Source organism: Sciurus carolinensis, chromosome 8, assembly GCF_902686445.1.
Source record: "Sciurus carolinensis chromosome 8, mSciCar1.2, whole genome shotgun sequence".
NCBI classification, from domain to species: Eukaryota; Metazoa; Chordata; class Mammalia; order Rodentia; family Sciuridae; genus Sciurus; species Sciurus carolinensis.
Window position 1 is genome coordinate 101,432,399 of NC_062220.1, and position 27,480 is coordinate 101,459,878.

Here is a 27,480-nt window from a genome sequence, read left to right on the forward strand (position 1 = left end):
ATTGCTCAGGATCATGGAGGCTGGAAAGTTCCAGATCAAGGCACTGGCCATTTGGTGTCCAGTGAGAGCTGTTCTCTCTGTTTCCAAGAGGGTGACTTGTTGCCATGTTCTCAGATGGTAGAAGGTTGAAGGGCAAACAACGTTGAATGCAGTCCAAAGTCTCTTTTAAAAGGACATTAATCCGTTGCCATCATGACTTAATCACTGCCTAAAAAGTCCCACTTCTTGGTACCATTACCTCGGAGTTTACGTTCCAACATGTGAATTGTGGAGTAATGAATCTAACAAAAAATGGGGAAGATCTACTGAGCACTAGCACATTTGCTAAGAGAAATTTAAAACAGCATAAACAAAAAGATACATGCTCAAGTCTTAGAAAACTCAATGTTATTTAATCGTTATTTCTTCCCCAAACTGATCTGCAGATTCAGCAAAATTCAAATCAAATTTTATAGTTCTGGGTATTGAACCCAGGGTCTCATCATGCCAGGCAAGTATTCTACCACTGATCTACATTTTCCCAGCCCTTAGGAGGTATCTTTACTGTAACTTAAAAAACTACATTAAAATTTATATAGATATACTAAAGGCAAAGAATAGGTAGGAAAGTCTTTAAAAAGAGGAAAAGCAGAACAATTTACAACAAATAATCATAAATTTACAGGAATTAAGATAGTGTGTCATTGGCACAGAATAAATTGCTGATTAAGTGAAGTAGAATTCAGAAATAAATGCACACACATCTCATCATTGTTTTATAACAATGATATTCAATTATGAACAATTATGTTCAATACTAATTGGCCCATACTTTATGGGCCAATTTACTGCCTATATAGAAAACAAACCTTGAATGCTGTCTCACAAGATGCAAAAGAAAAAAAATCTATTTCAAATCAATTGTAAATCCAGATATGAAAGTATAATTAATAAGACAACCTATGGGAATGCCTTCATGATCCTAAGGAAACCAAAAAATTCTTAAGTAGAACATAGAAAGCATTAAACATAAAATATGATTAATTAGATGACAATAAAATTATGAACTTTTGTTCATCTAAATTAAGAGCAGACTCCAAAGTAGATGAAGATATTGAGATAAAAATAGGGGGCAAAGAACTGATATCTAGAACACACATATCACCCCAAATGATCAAAAAGAAAAGGACAGAAACCAACAGAAAAACAGTCCCAAGTCTTGAACAGGCCCTCACAAAGGAGCATGTCCAAATGCCAATGAACATATGAAAAGGGCTCAGTGATCATTAAAAGTGCCTGGAGTTACCCAAAGCACACCCACCAAAATGGCTGAAATGTGAAGTGTGAAGCACATAAGCTTCAGCGAACCAGAAGGAAGGAAAAAGAGAGGACATTAGGTGGGAGACCATGAATCTTGGACCAGAAAATATGGAAACTTGTAGATGCACATATTATTAGTCCTGGTACCTCACTTTTGACTCCCAACTTATCTCCCTACAGTGCACTTAAAATAAGGCTCTAGCGTGTAAGAGGAACTTCACGCTGAGTACGTAGCTCAGGGCTGACTCTGATGCTGTTGCTTGCTGTGAGATGATATTAGACACCAAAAACCAAAACATTTACCTGCAGTTACCAAACCACTGCCCTGACAACCTGAAAGGTCAAATATGGGCATAACCTCATAAGGATCAGACTTGACCCAGAATCTTTAGAGCATACTTCTAGAGGCCAAGCTGTCTACCAGACTTATATACCAGTAGATTCCTTGCCAGAGTTATCACATTTAATCACCCCAACAACATCATGAGTAAATCAGGGACATTGCCAAATTTTTATTTACAAGGCAAAAACAAGCAGGTCAGTTTAGGCTAAATGTCCCATCCCCCAGAGACAAATAAAATTTCCTGGTCAAGGGTCTTGATCCCCAGGATGTTAGGACAATTGCTAAATGATTGTTATAATCAACCAGCCCTAAAGACTTTTAACCAAACAATGATTTATTTAAAGTCGATTGTTAACGTCAGTCCTGATGGATAGACATTAGAACATAATTTGATCAGAAATTAGATTGCACTTTTGACCCTTGACAAAATAAACATAGTTTATATTTATGACACTAATAAACACAAAAATAATGTTTATGGAAGAAAAATATTCTCCGAAGTGCACAACTAGTATTGGCAGTGAGTGTGTAAGAAGCCCTAACCAAAAGCACTACTATTTTTCTAAAACAGTAGTTTTTAAAAAATAGATTTAAGTTCCCCAACACAGATGTTTTAGTCAGCTTTTTCACTGTTGCAACCAAAATATCTGACATGAATAATTTTAAGGAGGAAAAGTTTTTCTGGGGGACTCACAGTCTCAGAAGTCTCAGTCCATAGACATTTGGCTCCATTCCTTGACACTTGAGGTGAGGCAGAACATTATGGTGGAAGAATGTGGTGGAGGAAAGAAGGTAGTACACAGCACTAGAAGTAAAGAGAAAGAGCTCCACTCTTCAGATACAAACTATATATCCCGAAAGCATGCCCCTAATGACTCACCTCCTCCAGCTATACCCTACTCAACTACAGTTACCACCCAGTTAATCCCCATCAGGGAATTAATGCACTAATTAGGTTAAGACTCTCATAACCCAATCATTTCACCTCTAAGCTTTCTTGCACCCTCTCACATGTGAGCATTTGGAAGACAACTAACATCTAAACCATAACAATAAGCAACCATCACCTAAGTACAAAATCAGTTCTTTTATTGATAAAACCAGCTGTTGACCTCTTCCATAAAAAGCACTCATGAATGGAATACCAATATAACTAAGGACATAAATCCATTTTACATGGAGTGGGAGACTCAAATTATATGCCTCTTGTCCTGAGGTTCATGCACTGAACCCAGTGAACATGATGTTCACTGGCTAAAGGATTCCTTTTACTTGCCTGTTAGCATCATGTTTCAATATCCAAGGAAGATAGAAGTAGAGATTTTGAGAGCAGCAGTAAAACCCAGTGTCTAGTCAAAGAACCTTTGAGGACCATTCCCAATTTTGGGTGGAGGAATAGAGTGAACTGGATGAGGTGCTGTCTTGACTCATCCATCCATAAGGTCAGTGATGGGCAGCAGCCAGCTTATGTGGGCTGAGCAGAGCCAGACCTGCACACCTCTTCCCAACACCATATTTACTGAAATCAGTATGGTGGGAGTATTTACACCAAGAAAATTGCCAAAACTACACATCAGAGCTGGAACTGAGTGTCTTGTTTATTAATTGAAGTGAGTTAAATTAAAGACCAGTACTAGAGGTGATGTCCTGTGGGGATGATACCAAAAATCAAAGGTGGGACCAGGATCAGGGGAGAGCAGAACTATGCAGATTTCCAAGCATGAAGACAAAGAGAACCAGATACAAATAGAGCCAAAGGAGTACTTAGGAACCAGGAAAGAAAGAAAGAATCAGGAATGGTGGTGCAGTGGAGAGGGAGAGAAACCAACAGTTTTCAGAAATAGTATGTCATTGTTTTTAATGTATCTACACAAAATGTCCACATTTATTTTAGAAATTGAAATAGAAAGAGCAAATGGGGACTAAATCACAGAAGCAGTCAAATCCTGTGGATTCTCATTCCTTACTCATTCAGTAGAAATTCCATTTCAATTGGGTTCATCTCCGACTGCTATTCCATCTTTTGGGGGCCCTAGTAACAAGTCCCTATCTCTGTCTCCATCAGACTTGTTTTCCAAGAGGTAAATGACTACGTCACAGTGGCATATCTCAAGTCATGTCAGACTTTACTCTATTTCACTTTCTCCTATTTTTCATTGCTATGTGTTATAAGCCTGGAAAAAATTTAATAAAATATTAATAAAAGTAAATGGAAATAGCAGTCCCTTCAAAATTAAAAAATATTATGAAAAATCAATAGAGTTCTTGTCATACTATAAATTATTTTAAATTGCAATTTTGTAAAAACTGAATTAGTATGTTTAGGTTATTGAGTTCATGTATTACAAAATTATCACTATAGTAATACCATGATTAATTAGCTAATCTCTCACATTTTAGAGAATTTAGAATTTTAAAAAATTTAATACACAGAGTGAGGGCATAAGGAGTTATTATTTATCCTGTAAAAGTTTTGGCAAACATTTAGGCCATTAACTGCATCCATCCTTGACTAAAAGAATATTATTTTTAAAGGATGCATTAATAGGTATACCAGTGTATTTGTAAGTGAGAAATAACAGAAGTAATACAGTATAAGTAGTACAATGATTAAAAGGAAATATTATGTGACCCACAGATAACATGGAAGAACAGATGGCAAATTCATAGTGATGGAGTTAACAGTAAGCTTTCAAATCTAACTAATATAACCAAGAGAATATGTGAGAAAGGAATGTTTTATTTATTTATTTATTTTCCAACACACACACACACACACACACACACACACAGAGGCATGTGCATGTGCAGAGAGGTAGGCAGATAGGCAGAAAATAGATAGAAAGATAGATAGAGTGAGTGAGTGAGTTATGGATTAGACATGAAGTATCCTCAAAAACTCATGTCTGTGATGAAGTAATAATGTTCAGAGATGGATGATTAGATTATGAGACTTGTAACCTAATTTGTGGATTAATCCATTGATATGAATGAATTGAGTGGTAACTATAGGCAGCTATAGGTGTGGCTGGAGGAAGTAGGTTGTTGGGGTGTTACTTTGGTTGTTTGGGGTTTAAGCTTTGTCCCTTGTGAGTGGAGCTCTCTCTGCTTCCTGGTTGTCACATCTTGAGTTGCTTTCTTCCACCATGCACTTCCGCCATGAAGTTCTGCCTCATCTAAAGCTAATCATGGAGTCAACTTCTGAAACTCTGAGCTAAAATAAACTTTTCCTTCTTGCCAGGTCTTTTGATCACAGCAACAAAAAAAGTTGACTAACACAGGTGATAGATAGATAGATAGATAGATAGATAGATAGATAGATAATCTGCTTAATTGTGCAGCCTCAATTCTATAGGATAATACCATAATCCGTTTTAACTTTTTCCAATCACTACATTTAGCCATGCTCAAATGTTTCTAAATGATGTCTTAGGCACACACTATCACCTTCTGGTCAGTTTTTAGTTATAAATAATCCAATCAACTCTAATTTTATATTCAATGTAAATCTCTTTTCCCTCTGAAATTAGCTTTCCTCACCAAAGTGCCTGACAAAAGTAATTTAGAGAAAGAAAAGTTAATTTTGTCTTTGTGTTTCAGAAGTTCATTCATGGTCAACTGGGTCTGAGACAGAAACATCATGGTAGAAGGGCATGACAGAGGAAAGCAGCTCAGGTCATGGCAGCCAGGAAACAGAGAGAAAGAGGCGGAGGAGAAGATAAATTCTCTGTCCCAAGTGACCCACTTTTCCAGCTAGGTACTTCCTTCCAGTAGTCCATTCAGTCATAAATGAATTAATTCGCTGATGAAGTCAGAGCCCTCCTGGTCCAATCACTTTCCAAAAACCTCATTAGTGAACATTGTTGTACTGGGGACACATGAGACTTTGGGGAACATTCCAGATTCAAACCATAACACCCCTCATCCAGACCAGGATCTTGATTTAAGGGTCTTGTTTTTCTCCTTTCCCCTACTTTAATACCTTTGAGAGAGGTGGGGTCATTAGGGGACAGGGAGAATCCCCTTCACTTTTTCTCTGGAAAAATAATAACTGTTGTTATTAACAACAGTTGATAATTAACTGTTGTTGGATCTGGGACAGAGAAAAAGTGAGTCTGAGATTTTCTCACTTAATACGCTTTATGATGCAGAAAACAGTAGGTGCCCTAATTACTGACCTCTCTTTAGATATGGGGCACTTTCATGACCTGAGGTTTCCTATGGGCATACAAGTGTCAAATCTGAGGCCTCAGAGCATCCTGTTACATCCATATTCATGTACAGATACACTTTCAAGTATTTACATCCCTTCTTGAACTTGAAAACATGAAATACATACATTACAGTGAGATAAAATGTGTTTAAATATAGGTGAAAAGCATGAAATCTGGCAAAAATATTTTAGTAAAAAAGTAAGATGAAGTAAAGTTTTTACCTAAAATGAATGTGAAAGGTCTTGCATACCCAATAGAAGAACTTAGGAAAGATCAAGGAGAGTCTCCTGACTTCAGAGGAGAATTCATAGAGATAGTACCCATCCAGCAAGATATACTTTGGTATTTTTCATATGAACACTGTTTTTGATTTGTAGCTAATTTTATTTAGTAGTTTTTCCATTATCTGTTTTAATGATAATTTCTTTTCTTCTGATATCTTTGTCTAGTTGGTATTAAAAATATCTTACCATCAGAAAATTATTGGGGTAGCTGTCTCTTCTCTAAATTTTTATTGGACAATTGATCTGTCCCAAAAAGTTTTGGTAAAATTTACTTGTAAGGTGATCTGAGGATGAGATATTTGATTATCAATTCAATTATTTAATGATTATCTATTTATTCAGGTTTTCTATCTCATCTTGAATCAATTTAAAATTATTTTCCAGAAAATATGTTTTCTATATATTTTCAATTTTTTATAATAATATACCCAAAATATATGCAAAATATGGGAACTATATTTCCAAATATATACCAACAACCTTGTTGTTGATATTTATGATATATCTCTTTTGTTTAATCTGGGGCTTTGGTTTATGATTACAATATATAAATCATAATTCTGAAAAAAGGCCTTGAAAGTTTGTGGACAGCAAACTCTCCACACTTTTGTATACTTGAAAATATCTATAATTTTAATTTACTCTTGAATGAGAGTGTAGTGGGCATAAACTGAGTGGACATGCTGAAGTTTATAACTAACGGTAGTAAAATATCAGTTTCCCAAACTGTGATCTATATAACATTAGTCAACCATGATACACACACACACACACACACAAAGGCAAGTGTCATCTGTCAAATACGGAAACACTGCATAATATCTTTCAAATTCATTATGCACATTTGCATAATTAAACCTTTAGTCACCTAACAGTAAAGAAATCTGTTTCACTTTATTTTACTTAGCACTTATCAAAACTCTTCTCTTAAAATTTTCAACATTACATAGCCACCAGCTTTGGAGATGCTACAATACGCTGATTTAAATACTGTCAACAAATAACTGCATGTTTGTTCTAAAGGTATCTTCATTTTGCTATTTACCCTAATTTGGACTACTGTGTTAGGTTTCTATCACTACATAACAAATTACTGCAAATTTAGCATTGGCAGTCATTTATTGTCTCACAGTGCTGTAGATCAGAGTCTGAGTTCTCTACAGAGTATCTCAGGGCTGAAATCAAGGGATCAGCCAACCAGCGTTTTCCTCCAGGGCCTTGTCCAATGAAGAGATTGTTTCCAAGATCATTCAGGTTGCTGGCAGATTTGAGAGTCTTTCTGGTTTTTGGCCTGAGGCTCTTCTCTGATCTTTACCACTTGGCCCTCTATAACATCAAAGCCAGCACAACCATGGAAAAATCTCCCTTGCACTGACTTCCTTTCACACTCTCTCTAACTTCAGAAGGGCCCAGTCTTTTTATAAAAGGGCTTATCTAATTAAGTCAGGCCCACCCAGATAATCTTCCTTCAGATTGCTCAGTAACCTAATTATGGTGTAGCATTCAACACATTCACAGGCCCTGCCTACACTCAACAAGAGGGGATTATACAAAGTATGTACACAAGGGGCAGGAATCTTGAGGGCTTTCTCCAAATTCTATTGCATTTATTATCCTTCGGTGCCAACCTGTGTAGGTGGCCACACCCACACCCAAATGAAGAGCTTTTCTTTGCTTTATTTTAGAGCAGTCCATCTCTACTATAATCCTTAGCTATTTCTGCCCGAATAATACCTGGTGTGACCTGGGCACTGAGTGTACAGTCTAGAAAGCACAGAGGAGTAGATTTTAGCTCACCACAACCTTGGACTGTGTGCCACTCCTACAGCAGCAGTACTGATATGGAGCTACCTCAGCAAGGAGCCATTCCTTTATTCCTTCATTTATCAGCATGCAAAATATACATGCAATTTTCTGTACACAAAGAGCTTACTAAATACAAATACCACATGTGCATCTTCATGATCCCAGGAAAATCATTATAATGAGAACTATGCAGGGGATCCTGAAACAGCAGAAAGAACTGCTGTTTCTGTCAGAAAGGGCTCCACAGAGAAAGTTTTATTTGAGTGGTTTTTTGAAGAATGAGTTGGGAGTTCAGAAAGGCAAAGAAGTGGAGAACAACATCTAGGTAAATGGGAAGTATTTAAATAAGAAGTGACGCCGTCCAGCGGAGTCAATTTGGCGCGGGGGAGGAAAGAGTACCGAGGCTCCTGAATTCGGAACAGTTTATTGATGAATCGGGAAACCGGGAACTGGAACCTCGAACCTCTAGAAAAAAACCTTCTCTCTTCTCCTTCCCTCTTGGGGCTCAAGGAGAGCCGGCTTATATCCCCTCCAGGAGGCGAAGGGTAGGGCTGACGCCAATCATGCAAAGATTAGGCGAGAGCTAGCTGCCCAATTATGGCAAAGGTCAAAACAGCAGGCACGAGCAGGAGCACTTGTGCACACGTTGTGTGGGTGGACTTAATTGGATACGGCCAATGACAAATCACCTGGGTGTGCTTATGCCAATCAACCTCCTCACCGCTGCTGTGATCAAAGCAACCTCTGGCTGGCTGCCAAGCGCCATCCCGGCGCCTTCCACACCACATAGCCCCCAACAAAGAAATAAAAGTGTGGAGAAAATGAGGTCTTCAGAAAATCACTGAAATAAATAAAACCTAAAGGCAGGCAGGAACCAGACATGTCATTAGGAAATTCAGATTTTATTCTATAAGTAAGAAGAAATCAGAGGAAGTTATAATATCAGAGAACACAATGATCAAATTTGTATTTCACAGAATTTTATTGGCAACTGTAAGAAAAAGGCTGAAGACAGGACAAGTTAGGAGGATTCTGAGACAGTGGTGACCTAATCACAGCATTTCATTTGCTTTTATGCACAAGAAGAAACGGAAACAAACTTTCCATGTATTACAAATTTGGAAGAGCAGTCTACTGTGGAAAGCAGTAAGATTCCCTGAAGTTACAAGGCCCTCCTCTCAGAACAATGGTTTCTGGCACTTTCTTCCCAGGACGGAGTGAAACTACACACTACTTAGAGGGACAGGTCTTCTCCTACAGTCCAACAGCTTCTTACTGTAAAACCCTGTTATGTTGCCATTGAGAGAAAAAAAAAATTCTCCTGATTCAATTACTACTCTACTAATGGAGTTGTCTGTTTATTGTTATCCTTGACTTTCAGCAGCACTATTTTTTGAGAATCATTTTTAAGTTCAATGAATAGTGCCACCTGAATTGAAGTCATACAGATTGTAAGTTTCTAAGGAAGGGTAGTTGCAGTTTGCATGCTCCATTTGCTTCTTTCCTGCTCTTTCTGCTCCTTAGAGAACACTTACACAGGAAGCTCCAAGGTCAGTTAATTTAACTTTCATTAGTAGCAAATAATGGTGTTGGCTGAATGGTACCAGGCAGCCTCTTGTGAGCAGAGATGATGTTTTATTTTCCCCTCTTATATCTGGCTTTGAGAGAGGCAAAATTAGATGCCACTCAAACTACATTTCAGGACCTGTGTCACATAACAATGTCAAGATACACAAATTACAAGAATTTAAAGATCTTAATTGACTTTATTTTCAATTCTAGAATTGAGTAACACTTCATTCCATCAAACTGAATAAGTGTTCCAATGAGTTGAGCAAAAGAAGTTGACTTTATAGACAGAGAAAGGCTGAAAAGGACAGAAACAAAGAACAAAAAGTAAATTGGTCACTTAGAAGTTGCATTCCATGTAAAATGGGGACAGGGAGACAGAAAACTAAAAAAAATGGCTGATTAGCATCCAGTTATTTCAGGTTACTTTTTTTGTAAAGATTTAAAGCAGAAGGAATTTATCATGTAAATTGAAACTGGCCTGTTTGGGAATTTTGACTGTTATCTCTTTCTCTCCTGATTTTTTTGAAAGGTCAAATAACTTAGTTTCAGTTTGACTTCAAGTATGAGGTGACTCCATTTCTAATTTTAGTCTGGTTTGTTGGGGTTCAGTGAAGGAGCTTAGTCTAAAATAGTGGCCTCTTGTAATTTTTATTTAACCATTGGAACCACTTTTACTCCACATTATGAGGCATTTAATCTCAGGTTCTAATTAGTATTAGTGTCTTCAGCCTGAATACACTCTACTTCTTCAATCTCAACGTGACCCAAACTAAATCAACTATTCCTATCATTTTTTTCATCTTTCCCTTTCCTGACTTCCATAACTTATTAGTGAACATAAATGTATTGCTATGCTTCTACACTGTGAGACTGAAGTCATCTTTTCTTATACCCCTACCTGAGTGCCTAAGAGAATATTTTCCAAATCATGTTTAACATGTCTTTGACATTCCCCACAACTGTCTTCTTTTTGATTATGGTATCATCTTCACAATAATGTCCCTATTGTCATAGCTACATTGAGACAACGTTGGATCCCACTTTTAACTCTGCAACATCCAGTAAAGACCTTTCTACCTATGGCACTATCTTCATTATATCCCATCAAACAGAATCAGATCAAATTAGAAAATTTTTTAAAGTATACCGTCATACAAAAAGTACAGATTGCAATGCAGGAGCTTCAAACCAAGTTAAGAAGCACACTTACTGCGGTAAAAGCACCTTTTATAAAGCAATAAAGGAGAAAATACTTTGACTTTTTTTCATGATTACAGATATATATTTTCAATTTCCAGGGCAAACAGATTTTTAAGATGATTTGTCTAGAGCCAATTGGTTTATTTCTCTGAATCATGCTGACAAGGATATAAAGCTTTTATTTTGTGTTTATTATCAGAGACAGCATTTCAGAGAACTCAGAATGATCTAAGTCCTAGTTTTATGGTTATGAGCCATTGACCTTTGGGCATATCTAAACTGTGGTCTCTTTTTTTCTTTACCAAAAGTCAGAACCTACAGTTCTCTCAGATTATCAAGGTCCACTTTTATGACTGATAGTTTCCTTTACCTCCTCAATCTCGCTGACCTTCACTTCCATTCACCAACATCTGTCCATTTCAGTATTTATACCCTAGATCTTTCCAAAATATCACCAGCTTCCCAGTTCTTTCCCTATAATCTATTCTGCCACACCTAAGCCCTGATTTCCATCACTCTGTTCCTTGCTTGCTTTAGGGCATTCACCATTCAATCTTATCTTCATCCTTTGCTATCAAGTCTTCCAACATACCTCACCCTTAGGAATTCAGTCTTATAAATCCATGGTCTCTCCCTCTCCCACACAACTCTCACTGATGTTTAACCTTAGTCTACTAATCTGTCACCCTTTTCTCCTTGCCTACCAGGCTTACTCCTCATTTCTCACTTGTCTTACCTGATCCACCTCCTCCAGACCTGGACCCATCTATGAGCCACCTCCTCAGCACACACACAGAGTGACGTCTCCAAAATGCAAACCTGAGTGTGTTGCTTGCATGATTAAGATTCTTGAATTGCTCCCAGATGCCTTTGGTGTAAGTCAGAGCTGTGACCAGGAGGCTCTTCATGATTTGGATTCTACATATCTATTCAGTTTCATCTCAAAATTAAACCTCACATAGTCCCCAAAGGGCCCCATGCACTATAAACTTCTGCCCTTTATTAATGGCACTTCTCTACCTGGAATGCTTCCCACACCCCTTTTTCACCCCACAGGTGCTTACTCGTCTGTTAAGGTTTAGTTAAGGAATCCCATCTTCTTGAAAGTTGTCCACCTGTTCATCAGACTCCTCCCCTCCACCAGTACCATCTCTCTTCTCTCTAACTAGGTCCTTCAGTTAGTTACCCTGTTTTTTTGTTATTATTTTTTGATTCATTGTACACAAATGAGGTACAACTTTCATATCCCTGGTTGTACAAGAAGTCACATCACACCATTTGTGTAATCATACCCATACATAGGGTAATGATGTTTATTTCACTAAATTCAATTTCTGGAAGTTCTGTAAGATCTTCCTTAGATCCTTTTTAAAGCAAGATGGAATAAAATAAAGCATCTTAGTCCTACAAATGGCTTATTAATAGCATAAACAAAATTAATACCCCATATCTTGGAACACCAGTCCTAATACCTCTCTGGGAAAACTAAAGATAGTCCATGCACATTAGTATTTCTCAGTAAGGTGTTTTGTCCCCAGGAAGACATTAAGCAATGTCTGGAAACGTTCTTGGTTGTCACATCTAGAGAGGTGTTAAGAACTCTAATGAGTAGAGACCCACTTCCATCCACTGCCATTAAGAACAATGCAACAAATGGGGCTGGGATGTACTTCAGTGGTAGATGACTGCTTACCTAGCATGTGACAGACCCCAGGTTCAACCCCAGTACCACAAAAATAAAAAGAGAGAGAGAGAGAGAAGAAAGAAAGAAGGCAAAGCAACAAACCATGGCCTGCATGCACCAAATGCCCCTAATGCTCAGGCTACTTCCAGAAGGTAGTGCTCCCTTCTAGACTTCAGCGTTCGACTCTGTCGTGTCTGTATGTGATCGGGAGGAAGATAGAGCAAGAAACCAATCCTGAAGCGCCATCCTGTCCCCTGTGACTGAGGTCCTGCTCTTTCTGCTTCAGGAGCCTCCTTCTTCCACAGACTTGGTGTGTTGGAGTTCCCAGGGGCCTGATCCCAGTGAGTGGAATCATCATCAGCTTTCATACGCCTCATGAAGGGAACTGGAAACCATTGAGGGACATTTTCCAACAGCAAAAATTCCCACTTGATAAGGAACAGGGAAATGTACATTACCAATGGGTTTGTCTCCTGATGATCTGTAGTTACCTCACAGATTCTAACTTCAGAACAAAAGACATTGGTTAGACCAAAGCCATTGCCTTTGAAGCTATTAAAGTCAGTTGATGTGGACCCCTCATCCTGGAGGGAGGCCTGTGTGGCATTCTTTCAGGAAACAGATGTGTCAAACAAGTCACTGAGGGACTAAGGCTCTGTCCTTTCCCCTGGAGGAGGCCAACAAGGCATGTGTCTTTCAGGCCACTAGGGGACTGGGGCTCCATCCCCCTTTCCTGTGCTCTGTGAACAGGATGTTCTCCTGTGGTCTGTAAGACAGTTCTTCTGCTGCCTAAGAAACTGTCACCTTCTGTGTTCACACAGTTGCTTTTTACTTTCTGTTATCAAGCTGTGATCTGCCGAATAGGCTAGTAACTGCTTATGCAAGACTTGACCTTTAAGATGTATGGCTAGCTTAACAGCAAGAATACAAAATACAGTGTTATATGCGGGAAAGACAGAAGCAGCTTCCTCTGTGACAAATGCTCCATCTCTCCAGAATAAAGCTCTTCTCAGATCTCCATGTGTGGTCTGAGACCTTTTCCCTGGAAGGTGGCTGAGGTTCAGGTTAGCCTCCAGAGTTACAGCCCTGTGCAACAAGTTGGTACACAAAAGGATACACTCTGAAAGAGGTTATATAATATCTTGGTCAGTATATTATGACTATACAATTCCATGAGGAGAAACAACAATATATTGTGTATTGTTCAAATGATCTTATAAAAGACTCCTTTGGAAAGCCAACCTTATCTGTGAGAGTAAAGAGGAATTTAAGGTGATCTGCATCAACTTGATAACAGTCAATCAGTAAGAGCCATCAGATTCAGGCAGGAATTACCTTCAAGTATTACCTTGAAGGTGGGAGTGATCAAAAAATACCCATGCAAGAGCTATCAGAAAAAAAAAAATCTTTAAATTTGATTTCTAGACCATCTACCTCATCTACCATGAGAACAATTAGAAAAAGAATTAGATGAATTAACTGGAGGACAAAGGAAACACTACAAACCTGATAGTATTTCCCTTTCTTTTGATGAAGGCCTGGTTCTGAGTGAAGGATACTGTGAAAGAAGTAGTAGCAGTATGTCAACAAAATTTCCAACAAAAAAGTGAGGGCTATTCTCAGCCATCACTTCTTTCTTTGTTCCCCCATTGTTTTTATTGGTGCATTATAGTTGTACATAATGATGGAATTTGTTGTTATACATTCATACATGCACACAATGTAACAATATAATTTGATCAATATCACTCCCCAGCCTGTCCCTACTCCCTCCCTGCCTCCAATCCCTTAGTCCATTGATTTTCATTTAATCTGCCCCCACTGTTCTTTTCGTTTTTCCTCTCCAGCTTCCACATATGAGAGAAAACATACAACCCTCGACCTTTGGAATTTGACTTTTTTTACTTAACATGATATTCTTTGGTTCCATCCATTTTCCTACAAATGACACTTTTATTTTTCTTTATGGCTGAATAAAACTCCATTGTGTTTTTTTAATCTCCATTCACATTTTCTTTATCTATCCATTCATTGATGGGTGTGTAGGCTGATGCATAGATTAGTATTGTGAATTGTGCTGTCATATAAATATGGGTATGTATGTATCATTAATTCTTTAGGATAAATACTAAGGAGTGGTATAGCTGGATCATATGGTGGTTTCATGCCTAGTCTGTTAAGAAACCTCCATATTGATTTGCATAGTAGTTGTACTAATTTACAATCCCACAAAGAGTATCAAAGTGTTCCTTTTTCCCAACATCCTCTCCAGCATTTGTTATTATTTCTTTTCTGACAACTGCCATTCTAACTGGTATGAGATGAACTGTCAGTGTAGTTTTGATTTTCATTGCCTGAATTGCTAATGATGTTGAACATTTTTCATATATTTGTTGGTCATTTGCATTTCTTCTTTTAAGAAATGTCTAATTCATTTGCTGATTTATTTTTGGGTTATTTGATTTTTTGGTGTAAAATGTTTTGAGATTTTTATGTATTCTAGATATTAATTCTGTCAGAAGAGTATAGAGCAAATATTTTCTCCCAATCTGTAGGTTCTCTCTTCACATTCTTAATTGCTTCCTTTTTTATGCAGAAGGTTTTTAATTTGATGCAATCCCATTTATTAATTCTTGGCATTATTTTCTAAGCTTTAGGGGTCCTATTAAGAAAGTTGCTGCCTGTGCCTATAAGCTGAAATGTTAACCATACATTTTTCTCTAGGAGTTGCATAGTTTTGGGTCGTATTCCTAGGTTCTTCATCCATTTTGAGTTGATTATTGTGCAAGGTAAGAGATATGGATCTAGTTTTATTCTTCTGCATATGGATAACCAGTTTTTCTAGCACCATTTGTTATAAAAGCATCTTTTCACCAATGTATGTTTTTGACACCTTTGTGTCAAATAACTATATCTGTGCACGTTTGTTTCTGTGTCCTTTATTCAGTGCCATTGTTCTCTGTATCCCTTTTTATGCCATTCCCATGCAATTCTTGTCACTGTAGCTCTGTAGTATAATTTGAAGTCAGGTATTGTGATGCCTCCAAAATTTCTTTTTTTTTTTTTTTTTTTTTTGGCTTTTTTTTTTGCTTTGGCTATTCTGCATCTTTTATTACTCTAAATAATTTTAGGACTGTTTTTTCTAGTTCTGTGAAGAACGTCATTGGTATTTTGATGGGGATTGCATTGAATCTCTATATTGCTTTTGGTAATATGGCCATTTTAACAATATTAATTCAACCTATCTATCAACATGGAAGATCTTTCCATCCTCTGAGTTCTTCAATTTCTTTCTTTTATGTTCTATAGTTTTCATTATAGAATTCTTTCCCCTCCTTGATTATATTTATCCCCAGGTATTTTATTTTTCTTTGAGGCTATTATGAATGGAATTGTTTTCCCAATTTCTTTCTCAGCAGATTCATTATTGGTATATAGGAAAGCTATTGATTTTTGTATGTTGATTTTACAACCTGCTACTTTGCCAAATTGGTCTATTAGCTCTAGCAGTCTTTTGGTGAAATTTTTTGGAACTTCTAGGTAAAAGATCTTATCATCAGCAAACAATGATTATTTGACTTTTTCCTTTCTACTTTTTAATCCCTTTTATTTCCTTATCTTTCCTAATTGCTCTGGCTAGAATATCTAGCACTATATTAAATAAGAATTGTGAGAATGGACATACTTGTCTTGTCCTAGATTTTAAAGGAAATGCTTTCAATTTTCCCCACTTACTATGAGGTTGGCTTTGGGTTTTTTACATATAGCCTTTATGTTGTCAATGGAGGTTCCTTCTATCCCTAGGGTCTGCAGTGTTTTTATCATGAATGGATGCTGAATTTTGGAAAGGCCTTCTCTGCATCTATCAAGATGACTAAGTGACTTTTGTCCTTAATTCTATTTATATGATCAATTACATTTATTGATTTGTGAATGTTAAACTATTCTTGCATCTGTTGAACAAAACCTACTTAGTCATGGGGTGCAGTCTTCTTACTATATTGTTGAATACAACTTGCTAATATTTCAGTAAGGATTTTTGCATCTAAGTTCATCAGGGATATTGGTCTGTAGACTTCTTTCCTTGATGTGTCCTTATCTTGTTTTGGTATGAGTGTAATACTGACTTCATAGAATAAATTTTAAGTTGTTCCATCCCTTTCTATTTCAAGTAATAATTTGAAGAGTAATGGCATTAGTTCTTCTTTAAAGATTTGGTAGAATTCTGCTGAGAATCCATCTGGTCCTTCGTTTTTCTTTCTTGGAAGGCTTTTTTTACTGCTTTTATTTCAATACAAGTTATTGGTCTGTTTAGAATTTCTACATCCTCCTGATTCAGTTTGGGCAGTTTTATTTGTCTAGAAATGTATCCATTTCTTCTAGGTTTTCTGATTTATTGAAGAATAAGCTTTCAAAATAGTCCCTAATGATCTGCTGGATTTCTGAAATGTCTCTGGTGATTTCAACCTTTTCATTTCTATTTTGCTAATTTGGGTTTTCTCTCTTTTTCTTTTGGTTAGCTTGGCTAAGGGCTTATCATTCTTATTTATTGTTTCAAAGAACCAACTCAGTTTCATGGGTCCTTTGTATTTTTTTTTTCTTTTTATTCTCAAGTTCATCGATTTCAGTTCTAACCTTAATTATTTCCTTCCTTCTCCTGGTTCTGGAATTGGTTTGTTCTTCTTTTTCAAGGACTTTGAGATGTATCATTAGGTGATTTAGTTGAGATCATTTTGATTTTGTTATGTAGCTACTCATAGCTATAAACTTTCCTCTTAGAACTGTCTTCATAGTGTCCCAGAGGTTCTGGTATATTGTATCACTGTTCTCGCCTGAGTCAAAGAATGTTTTAAATTTCTCCCCTGATTCCTTCTATCACTCATTCATCATTCAAAAGTATATTGTTCAATCTCCATGTGTTTGTGTAGTTTGTAGGGTTTTGCCTTTTTGTTTCTAATTTTATTCCATCATAATATGATAAGATGCAAGGAAATATATCAATTTTTTGTGTTCTTGAAGAGTTGCTTTATGGACTAAAATATAGTCTATTTTGTAGAAGTTTACATAAGTCACAAAAAAGAAAGTATATTCAGCTATTGGTGAATGAAATATTCTATAGATTGTGATGTTCTCTCCAAAGGGCTTGTGTAGCTCCTCCCCTGTGGTATTGTTCTTTCTTGGTGACCACATGGTCTCTCTTTTGGCTTTTCTGTGCTCAGTTCCTGCAACTTTCCTTAGTAGATGTTTCATAGTACTGGCTTTTCTTAATCCTGGGGGTCTCCACTGGAGCTTCAGCTTCTTTCTCACATCTCCATGTATCATCCTTTTGGGAGCAGTCTGCAGGAATTCCGAAACTGCTAGACTTTTCCTGGCCTCCCAGACCTTCCTTAGAAATTATGGTGGAAGCCTCCATGACCCCCTAACTCTGGTATCCTGTTGTTGAATTAAATATTCTATAAATCTCTGTTAAGTCCATTTGATTTGTAATATTTTTCAAGTCCACAGAGTCTTTATCAAGTTTGTCTTAATCACCTATGTAATGGTAAGGAAGATCTGTTGAAATCACCCAGTATTATTGTACCGGGGTTTATCTGAGGTGTCACTTTGAGTAGTGTCCTTTTATATGTAATTAGTTGCAACCACATTTGGGACATAAATATTATTGTTCTATCTTCTTGTTTGACTGTTCCCTCTACTAGTATGAAGTAAGTTTCTTTGTCTCTTCTGATTAATTTTGGTTTGAAATCTGCTTTGTCAGATATGTGATTAGCTACTTCTGCTTGTTTTCAGGCTCCATTTGCATGATATGTCAATTTCTATCCTTTCAGTTTCAACCTGTGGCTTTCTTTGCTTTTAAGCAAAGACCTTATTTGTTAATCCATTCTGCCAGCCCATTTCTTTTAATTGTAGAGTTGAAACTATTTACATTTAAAGTTATTATAGAGAAGTAGTCTGACATTTTTATTTATTTATCATGTTTAATGTGGTCCTGTTTCTCATTTGTTTAGATACTCTTCAAATGAGATTTGCTCATTTGTGAGCTCTGGTATTTGTTTTGTTTTATTTCTTCTGTGTGGAATATTTCTTCAAATAAATTCTGTAGTGCCAGTTTGACACTATAGAATCTTAGTGTCATCTTTTAGTTTCTGCTTATGTTGGAAGGTTTTAATTTCTGATTAGGTTTTGAAGGATAGTTTTGCTGGATATAGCAATGCTGACTGGCGGTCATTTTCTTTCAGGACTTGGGGCACATCATTCCAAGCCCTTTTGGCTTTTAGAATTTATGCTAAGAAATCAGATTCTGATAGGCTTGCCTCTAAATGTGACTTGACATTTTTCTTTTAAAAAAATTTATTTTATTTTTTTCTAATTAGTTGTACATGACATTTTTCTCTTGAGGCTTTTAAAATTCTTGTCTTGTTCTGTATGTTAGGCATTTTAATTATAATATGTCATGGAGAGGTTCTTTTTTGATCTTGTCTATTTGGAATTCTGAACACCTCCTATATTTGGATGTCTATCTCATTCTCAAGATGTGAAACACTGCCTGTTACTGTTTCCCTGAAGAGTTTATCCATTCCATTAGCCTGTATCTCACAACATTCCTCAATCCCAATGATTCTTAAATTTGGTCTCTTAATGTTGTCTCAGAGTTCTTGTATGTTCTGATTATGGTTACTTATTTCTTTAAAACTGTCTGAATGTTCAATGCTAGTCACTTTGTCTTCTAGCTCTGAGATTCTGTCTTCAACATGGTATACTCTATTAGAGAGCCTCTCAATTTTATTTGATTGATTGTATCTTTCATTTCCAAGATTTATGTTTGGTTCTTTTTCAATATCTCTGTCTCCTTATTTAATTTCTCATTCATATCCTGTACTGATATTCTTAATTCATTCAGTTCATTTTCTGTGTTTTTTAGAATTCATTGATCATTTTTATAATTATTCTTTTGAATTCTTTATCTGATATTTCACCACTTCAATATTTTGGGGGTCAGTTACTTGTGAATTATGGGCTTTAGGAGGTCTTATGGCAGCTAGTTTTTTCATATTTCTTGTATTCTTTTGTTGGGTTTTATGCATCTGTTGGAAGGTATTTCTTTTCCACTCTTGTGTGTGAAATCCCTTTTTCACACATCCATCTCACTGAGAAGCACTACTCCCACTGCTTGAATTTTGAGTCACAGAGCAACTAGGAATGCAGCCTTCCTCTAATCCACCTTCCTCTAATCTACCTTGAATCTTCCCTCAGTCATCAACTTCTAACAGCATTATTTATTGCAGCCAAGAAAATGTCAGAGTTTGAGAGGGAAAAAGCACAAGACAAAGAAGAAAGTATAGAATCCAGTTTTCCCCTTTATAGCTTTGAACCTTTTGTGATTTGGAAAAGTTGACCTAAAAAAATAGTTTGCACTTGTCTATGGCAAAACAAGATATTTATACTTCATGTGCAAAGATACTAAAAAAAAAAAAAAAAAAAAAAAAAAAAAAAGCATAAGCCCTGCCCAGTATGTAACAACCAATATAAATGATTGTGTTCATTTAATTCAACTAGTTGACCTGTCTACAAAAATAGAAATATATATTTTTTCATTATATAACTCTAAAAACTTGGAAAACATGGAATTTATGCATATATCAAAGGAAGATAATGTCTCAGTTCATGTGTATTTCTTCTGTTTAATGTGACTAACTTTGGGAAGGGGAAAGTGACTATCTTCTTTTTTAAGAAAGATTTTGCTTTATATTAGATATTTGGGTTTTAAAGTAATTTGAATTGGATATATATAACTCATCATTTACCCCCATCATATCTTAGATAATTTCCCACTTCTTTTAAATGAAAAGTGTTTGATTTTAAAAAAATTTAAGCAGGATATTTAAATATAACTTGTTTAGGAAGTTTTGTGTAAGAAGAAAAAGTATGTGTGAAAGATTTCATTTTTAAAATTTAGATTCTCTTAAAATCTCCAATTCTTGCCAGGCGTGGTGGCACATGCCTGAAATCCCAGCAGCTCAGGAGGCTGAGGCAGGAGGATTGTGAGTTCAACACCAGCCTCAGCAACAGCAAGGTGCTAAACAATTCAGTGAGACCCTGTCTCTAAATCAAATACAAAAATAGGGCTGGGGATGTGGCTCAGTGGTTGAGTACCTCTGAGTTAAATCCCCAATACCAAAGAAAAACTCCAATTCTTAGTTTCCATGCTTTTACAGAGTCTCTTAAAATACTCTTTCAAAATTAAAAAATAAGTCAGCAGTTATATTTGGTGCTAAGTAAAAATATACTTATTCTCCAAACTTTTCATGTATTTAGGAAAGGTGGTAATGATAATGTCAGTAGAGAATAGCTAACATTTACCCACAGGGAAATCATCTTGAACTCTCCTATCCTAGTAAAATGTGGAATTTCTTTGGGAGTCCAACCTGGTAAACCAGACCCTTGTCAACATACGATTTTAGAATTTAGTGGAATCTTCTTTTTCCCCTAAGTTGAAAACAACTCTAAGACATTTTGAAGTACCTTCTTGGGCTGGGTTGCATGGTAGGAACCCACGGTAGTTACCTAGATTTCAGACCTTTGCTTAAGACCAGTTTTTGAAAACAGTGAATTCAGAATGATTAATTCAAAAATTTGATGAACTGCTTGAAATTTTGGAAAATTTGCTGGGAAGATTGTAACTTCCTACTAAATTATCCAGAAATTATGTACCTCTTTTCTTCAAGAATGACTGGGTCTGAATATGGGATTCCAAAATATTTTCTCCCACTGCGTAGATTAAATTCTTGTATTTAAATGTGAATTTCCAGCAGAATAATGAAAATAGAGCCACCTTGATTTAAGGTCCTAGTATTTTTCTCCTGGATATAACAGTTGTACATACTTAGGTGAGGATAGTTAAATCTTCTGGACTGTAAGTTTAGAATAGAACCAAAGAATGATTTTGTACAACAACTCTGTGAGCCAGTTACTAGCAGTATATTGTTGGTTTAAATTTCACAAGCAAAGTTGGGCATAGTGGAGCATACTTGTAATCCTAGTGGCTCAGGAGGCTAAGGTAGGAGGATGGTGAGTTCAAAGTCAGCCTGAGCAATTTAGTGAGGCTCTAAGTAACTTAGCAAGACCCTGTCTCTAAGTAAAATATAAAAAGGGCTAGGGATGTGCCTAGTGGTTGAGTGCCCCTGGGTTCAATCCCCAGTACCAAAAAAAAAAAAAAAAATTTCACTAGCAAAAGCCACACAACACACAATTTATCCATGCATACAAATCTAAGTAGGAAACAAATGGCTGAAGAGATTAATCCTTAAGCTTTGGCAGGCCTCAAATACAGTTAGCCTTCCTTAATTTGGAATTTATAGTATTCTGACTAGAACTAAGTAGAATCTGTTCTTTCTGAGGAGAATTGGTCATATGATTACAAATGATATACATTGTGTATATATATATATATGTGTGTTTGTACATATATGTGTGTATATATATGCAATGACTATGCTATTTACATCTGTGCAAATAGATTCTCATTCTTCATGCTTATGGATTACTAAAGTGATCTGGATTGTCTAATTTTGGGGTTTAATATACACATATTTATGAATTTACAACTTATTATATGTTTTTAGAAATAAACTATTAAACAGGGATCTGAAAAAAATGTTACAGATCATCAGATATTGGATATTTAGGCCACAGAAGAAAATTTAGATTCATTGTAAGGAAGTTTCCTGATCATGATATTTGATATTAAAATGGGAAAACTGTGCTTTCTACCCTGGTTACACAGCAAATTCACCTGGGAGGCTTGACACACTACCAGTGAGTGCCAACTTCATCTTCAAGGTAGTCTAACTTAATTAGTCAGGAATGGGGTCCAGGAAGGTCTACTTTTGTGAAAGTTCCCCAGATGATTCTAATGAGAGCCAAGGCTAAGAACTGGTGGGCCAAAGCAAATGTAAAAATCCAAACAACTTGTGCCTAAACAAAAGAAAGTTCACTTTTAACCGGAAGGATGCTTTGCATCTTAGGAACATTGTAGCCGCCATTCCAACTCATATGGCCCCAACGATGGCTCTCATGTTAGCCTTCTTTCTGTCATTGCTGCCCAGTTTTAAAAGGTCTGGCAGTTACTAAAGTGAAACTCAGAGAGTTCAGAATCCAACGTTCTGATGGAGAGGTGGTCTATGAAACTATGTGCTCTCATCCCTAAGTGCCAAAAGTCCTTTATTTAGGGCAATTTTAGGACTTAGGAGGAGATAGGACATTTATTCATTTGGTTGGCCCAAGCGTGTGTTAGAGTTGCTCTGAAATCTCATGAGCAAGAGAGAATGAAGATGGAAAATGGTCAGGTCTCAGACCCTTAAATTTGTCCAAGATTTGCTCTTTCATTTTCATACTGGTTTCTTTTACAGGTACAAGGAGTTCATTAAGATACAAGGAGTTAAAATTCCCAAAACAGCAAAGGACTTGGAGGTGCAAGCCCCAGGCTGGGGATATGGCTCATGGTTGAGTGCTCCTGGGTTCAATCCCCAATACCAAAAAAAAAAAAAGAAAAAAAAAATTCACTAGCAAAATTTAAAAAAAAATATTTTGCAGATATAGTTCACAAATTTCTCTTTTGACCAATAAGCAGGCTATTCCCTGGATACAAAGATAAGAGTGGGTTTAGAAGTTGGAAAACTAGCTTTTGTCTGAACATTAAACATTTGAAACAGGCCTATGGATTACTACAGACACCTGTATAGAATCATTGGTCAATAAGAGACAACTGAAATGAGTTAGCAAATTTGAAGGAAGTCCAATAATTGGAGACTCAAAAGGAGGAAATGGCAGAGAATGGGACAGGTAGAGTCTGAATAGAAAGGAATGGAAAGGGAAATACCCTTTTATTTAACATGGCATGGGCCTTATTTTCCCATTCTATAGGTGAGGATGCTGAGGTTTGGAGAGGTTATGATTGATAGAGTCAAGAACTTTTATGTGCAGATCTAGGAGTAAAAGTCACATTTACCTCACTCTGAAGGTTCTTCAAAAACTTTAAATAAAAGCTGGGTCAGCTGATGCATCCAGGCAAAATTTATTCTCTGGCCCTAGACTCAAGTACCTTGTCCACGAATAGACAGACTTTAACATTTTCAGCACTCCTCCCTAGTTCTTAGCAGAGCCTAACCTAGGGATTGAGAGTATGTGAATTCCAATGACCAAGGCATGGAGATAAGGGCCTGGTGAGGAGAGGTTGATGTCTGGGATGAAGAATGGACAAGGGAACAGGGGTTAGAAAAGAAGTTTTGTGGTAGGAGGAAAGAACCCAGGAGTTGCCACAGAGTTCCAGAGTACATTGTGATAAGCTCACTTCAGTGTCCCATGCGGGATACCATAGGTGGAAATAATCTCATTTCAATAAAGGTCATTAAGTTTTTCATTAATAGATACTCACTACAGAATGTACAGAAAATATAAAAAGGAAATGGGGGAAACACGTTCTTATTTGATATAAACAACTACTGTTAAAATTTATTGTAACTATTTCCAGTCATTTTTCTATTTACATTATAAACATTATGATATTATGATCATGAATTATATGTAATTATTTGTCCTGCTTTTGTCACATAATATTGTAAAACAAGCATTTCCTATCTTATTAGCATTTAATATGTCTTAATTATATTGTAATTATACATAATTATATAGAAATTATAATTTAAATTATACTAACTAGAAAATGATAAACAGTTCTAGCATATGCATACACTATAGTGTATCTAACCTTTTTGTTGGGCATTTAGTTCAGATGATCTATTATAATGCACTCCAGAATGGAATAACTGAACTACAGAATTTTTAAGGACTTGAGACAGTCAGGACAACTGAAATCTCACACAGACCTTCTTAGAATAGTACCTGTTTCTAAACTTGAACCTCATACTTGGTATCCCCAAATTCAGTTTTTTCAGCACAAGGAATGATCAATTCTTAGAAATTATGTATTAATTAACTGAAACTAACTTATAATGCAAATTAGAAGACCATAATCAGGCAAAAAAGACAAATACCTTATGATCTTATGAAATCTTTAAAAAGTTTTTAAAGGTTTGAGAGAAGAGGGTTACCAGACACTGAGAAGAATAGGGGAGGGAAAGATGGAGAAATGTTGATAAATGGGTATTAAATTGCAGTAAAATAGGAGAAATAAACTCTGGTGTTGCACAGTCGGGTAACTATAGATGATGATAACGTATATTTCAAAAAAACTAGGAGAAAAGGTACTGTGTGTTTTCACAACAAAGAAATGATAAATATTCTAATATTTAGACTATATACTTAGCCCTTATTTGAACATTGTGAAATGTATACATTTAGTGAAACATAATTTTGTACCCTGTAAATATGTATAATTATATATATATATCTTTATATGCATATATGTATATAAAGATATAGCTATAATGAAATTAGAAGTACCACATGGAGAGTGTGGAAGTTATTAGTACTATTTGTCAAGTATTTCTGCCCTTTTTAAGCCTTCCAGATACACTGTAGAATCTTTCTTCCTGCTTCCTGAGGTTGAATGGGGCATGTATCCAGTTCTGATGAGGAATTGTGTTTGGAAGTGAATATTTATTTGCAAGAGAAAATCCTCTTGAGTTCTCTTCACCTCTCAGTGACTGGTAATGCTTGAGAGGGTGGCTGCTCCAACAACCCACAATGAGCATGAGAACAAGGAATCCAATGTTATCATCTTAAGTCACTAAGATTTGGAATTTGGTTGTTACTATACCATGCCAGCTCATCCTGACTGCAACAGAGGAGATATTAACACTAGTATGCCCAACATATTTTATCTCTGTAAAGAGAAATTAACTAAAGTTAAAATATTTGCTATAAGGAATTAATCAGGATAAAAGAAAATAATTCAATTTTTCAACTGTTTCACAGACCTTGATTAAGGGTACAGTATGGTTTAAGGTGAATTATGACTTCCTCCTCCTAGATAGTCCAGGCTGGGTAATGTCAATGTTCACCTTCCTGAGTCTCCTTTCTGCACCTTTATTGATGACCAAACCAATTTCTGATGGTCACGGTCTTTCTTTGATGCTTTCATTTTAAGTCACACCATATGCTACTTAACAAATGAACAATTTAGAATTGAATGAAATAAAATGTAGAAGACCAGTTTCCTCTCCTCCCTACCAGTGTCCTCCCAAGAGTTCACAGTTTGGAGGGTAACCTCCAAGCATTTCCTCTGTGGTTCTAAATACAAATGGAATTCCACTCTTCATATTCCTCTGTGCTTTGCTTTTTCATTTAGTCTGTGCATGTGGATCTACCCATTTCTTTTTAATGACAGTAGAGTTCTGTTTCAAATATTTACCATCCTTCATTTACCCAGCTTCCTAATGATACACAGTTTTGGAATTTTGTTGTTATTTCATTTTGGTTTTGCTTTTCTAGTCTTTTGCTATTGTTAGTAATGTTCCAATGAATATCCTTATAAAATACATCTTTTTTGCATAGTTGTGTGAGTTAATCCAGAAAGAAATTCCCAGAATTTGAATTATGGGTTGAGGGGATTTGTAGTTTAAGAAAGCCAATAAATATCTGTAATTCCCTTTCCAAAGGTCAAATCAATTTACATTTCTGCCAACATAGAATGAAAGTTCTTGTCTTTTCCCTCTCTCAAGAAAACGTGGTGTCATGAAATTTGTTGAAAAAATTCTCTGACATTATAATCATGAAATACAATATGACTTTGTTGATTTAAAGCCCATGTCCTTAATTACAGGTGGGTTTGTGCTGGTTCTTTCTTCAAGTATAATAATGCCTTTGGTCAAGTAGGGTGAGACCTGGGTAGAATTCTTTCTCTTTAATTTGTGCTGATTGTATTATTTGGATCTCAAAGAATAACCCCATTTTTAAGCCTTGAGGGAGCATCTCATTGTCACCCCTCATTTACTGAATAAGCAGAGCTCACAGCATTTCTAAGACCTTGATATAAATATTGCAGCTGGGGATTTTTACAATGACGTCCTCGAGGCAGATGGACTGGGAACTGGCCAGCCCTTCAACCTCGCAGTTAATTGATGTGACATATTCTTTCATTGCAGCAATTCAGTTTTGTGTCCTTGCCCACTGACGTGCTGGAAATCGAGGTGAAAGATAAGTTCGCCAAGAGCCGCCCCATCATCAAGCGCTTCTTAGGAAAGTTGTCGATGCCTGTCCAGAGACTCCTGGAGAGACACGCCATAGGGTAAACCTGTGACTGGGATCTCATATCACTAGGCTTTAGCCAGTAGGCCATGCCCCAAGATGCCTATAAGCTGCAATAATAGAGTCTTATGGAAAGTCAAATTATAATGGTATTATGTTTCCTTGGCCTCTCCCATTAATTTTACTGCCTGGGCCACAACATTCAATTAAACAAATCCTTCCCTTTCCTTTATTAGTGTATGACTGGTTATATGTACAAGACAGTACAAAAGTCTAAGATAATAATTAAAAGAAACCATCAATGAAGCACTTTTCTGCAAAGGTAGAAATTGAAGTTTGCTTTACTATTAAGAATATTATTTCACTTATTCACTATCTTGTATGTAGGATTTAATCATATGTGACTTTTCCATAGCAAGGTGAAATGCTATACTTGGGTAGAGTTTCTCAAGTGATAACTAGTGTTTACAGAAAATGCTGTATAAAATAGTTGAAATTTTGAAAGCATGCATTCTCATGGAATACCAGCAATTATGTCGTTTGCAAAATCAAATTGTATATAAGAATGTTTCTGAGTTTCTGACTTTTTGCACTCATGTCCACTCATGGTTCTTATTGAAGTGAACTATGGCCAAATAAACTGTATGTGTAAAATGTATTTCCTTAGGTAACAGCAACTAAGTATAACTCTGGCTATAAACATATGTTTATCAAAGTATCAAAGGAATGGGAAAAATTATGCAAATGTTCACATGTCTTAATTTACAGTTCTTTTGATTTTCAGAAAGACTTTGGCATCACTGATAATTACCATAAGGATATTTAATTGAAACCTTATAGCACATGTGCAGCTGTGTGCACATAGACATG

General features: G+C 36.3%; 1 protein-coding gene across 4 annotated transcripts in view; it reads left to right on the forward strand.

Annotated features, from left to right (window-relative positions):
- Positions 1-27,480, forward strand: part of Hecw1 (HECT, C2 and WW domain containing E3 ubiquitin protein ligase 1) — a 428,371-nt gene that overhangs the window by 269,220 nt on the left and 131,671 nt on the right. For all 4 annotated transcript variants that reach the window (XM_047562304.1, XM_047562303.1, XM_047562306.1 and 1 more), the window contains one exon: positions 26,508-26,650. In XM_047562304.1, coding sequence (XP_047418260.1) covers positions 26,508-26,650 — 143 coding nt within the window. The remainder of the gene's footprint in view (positions 1-26,507; positions 26,651-27,480) is intronic.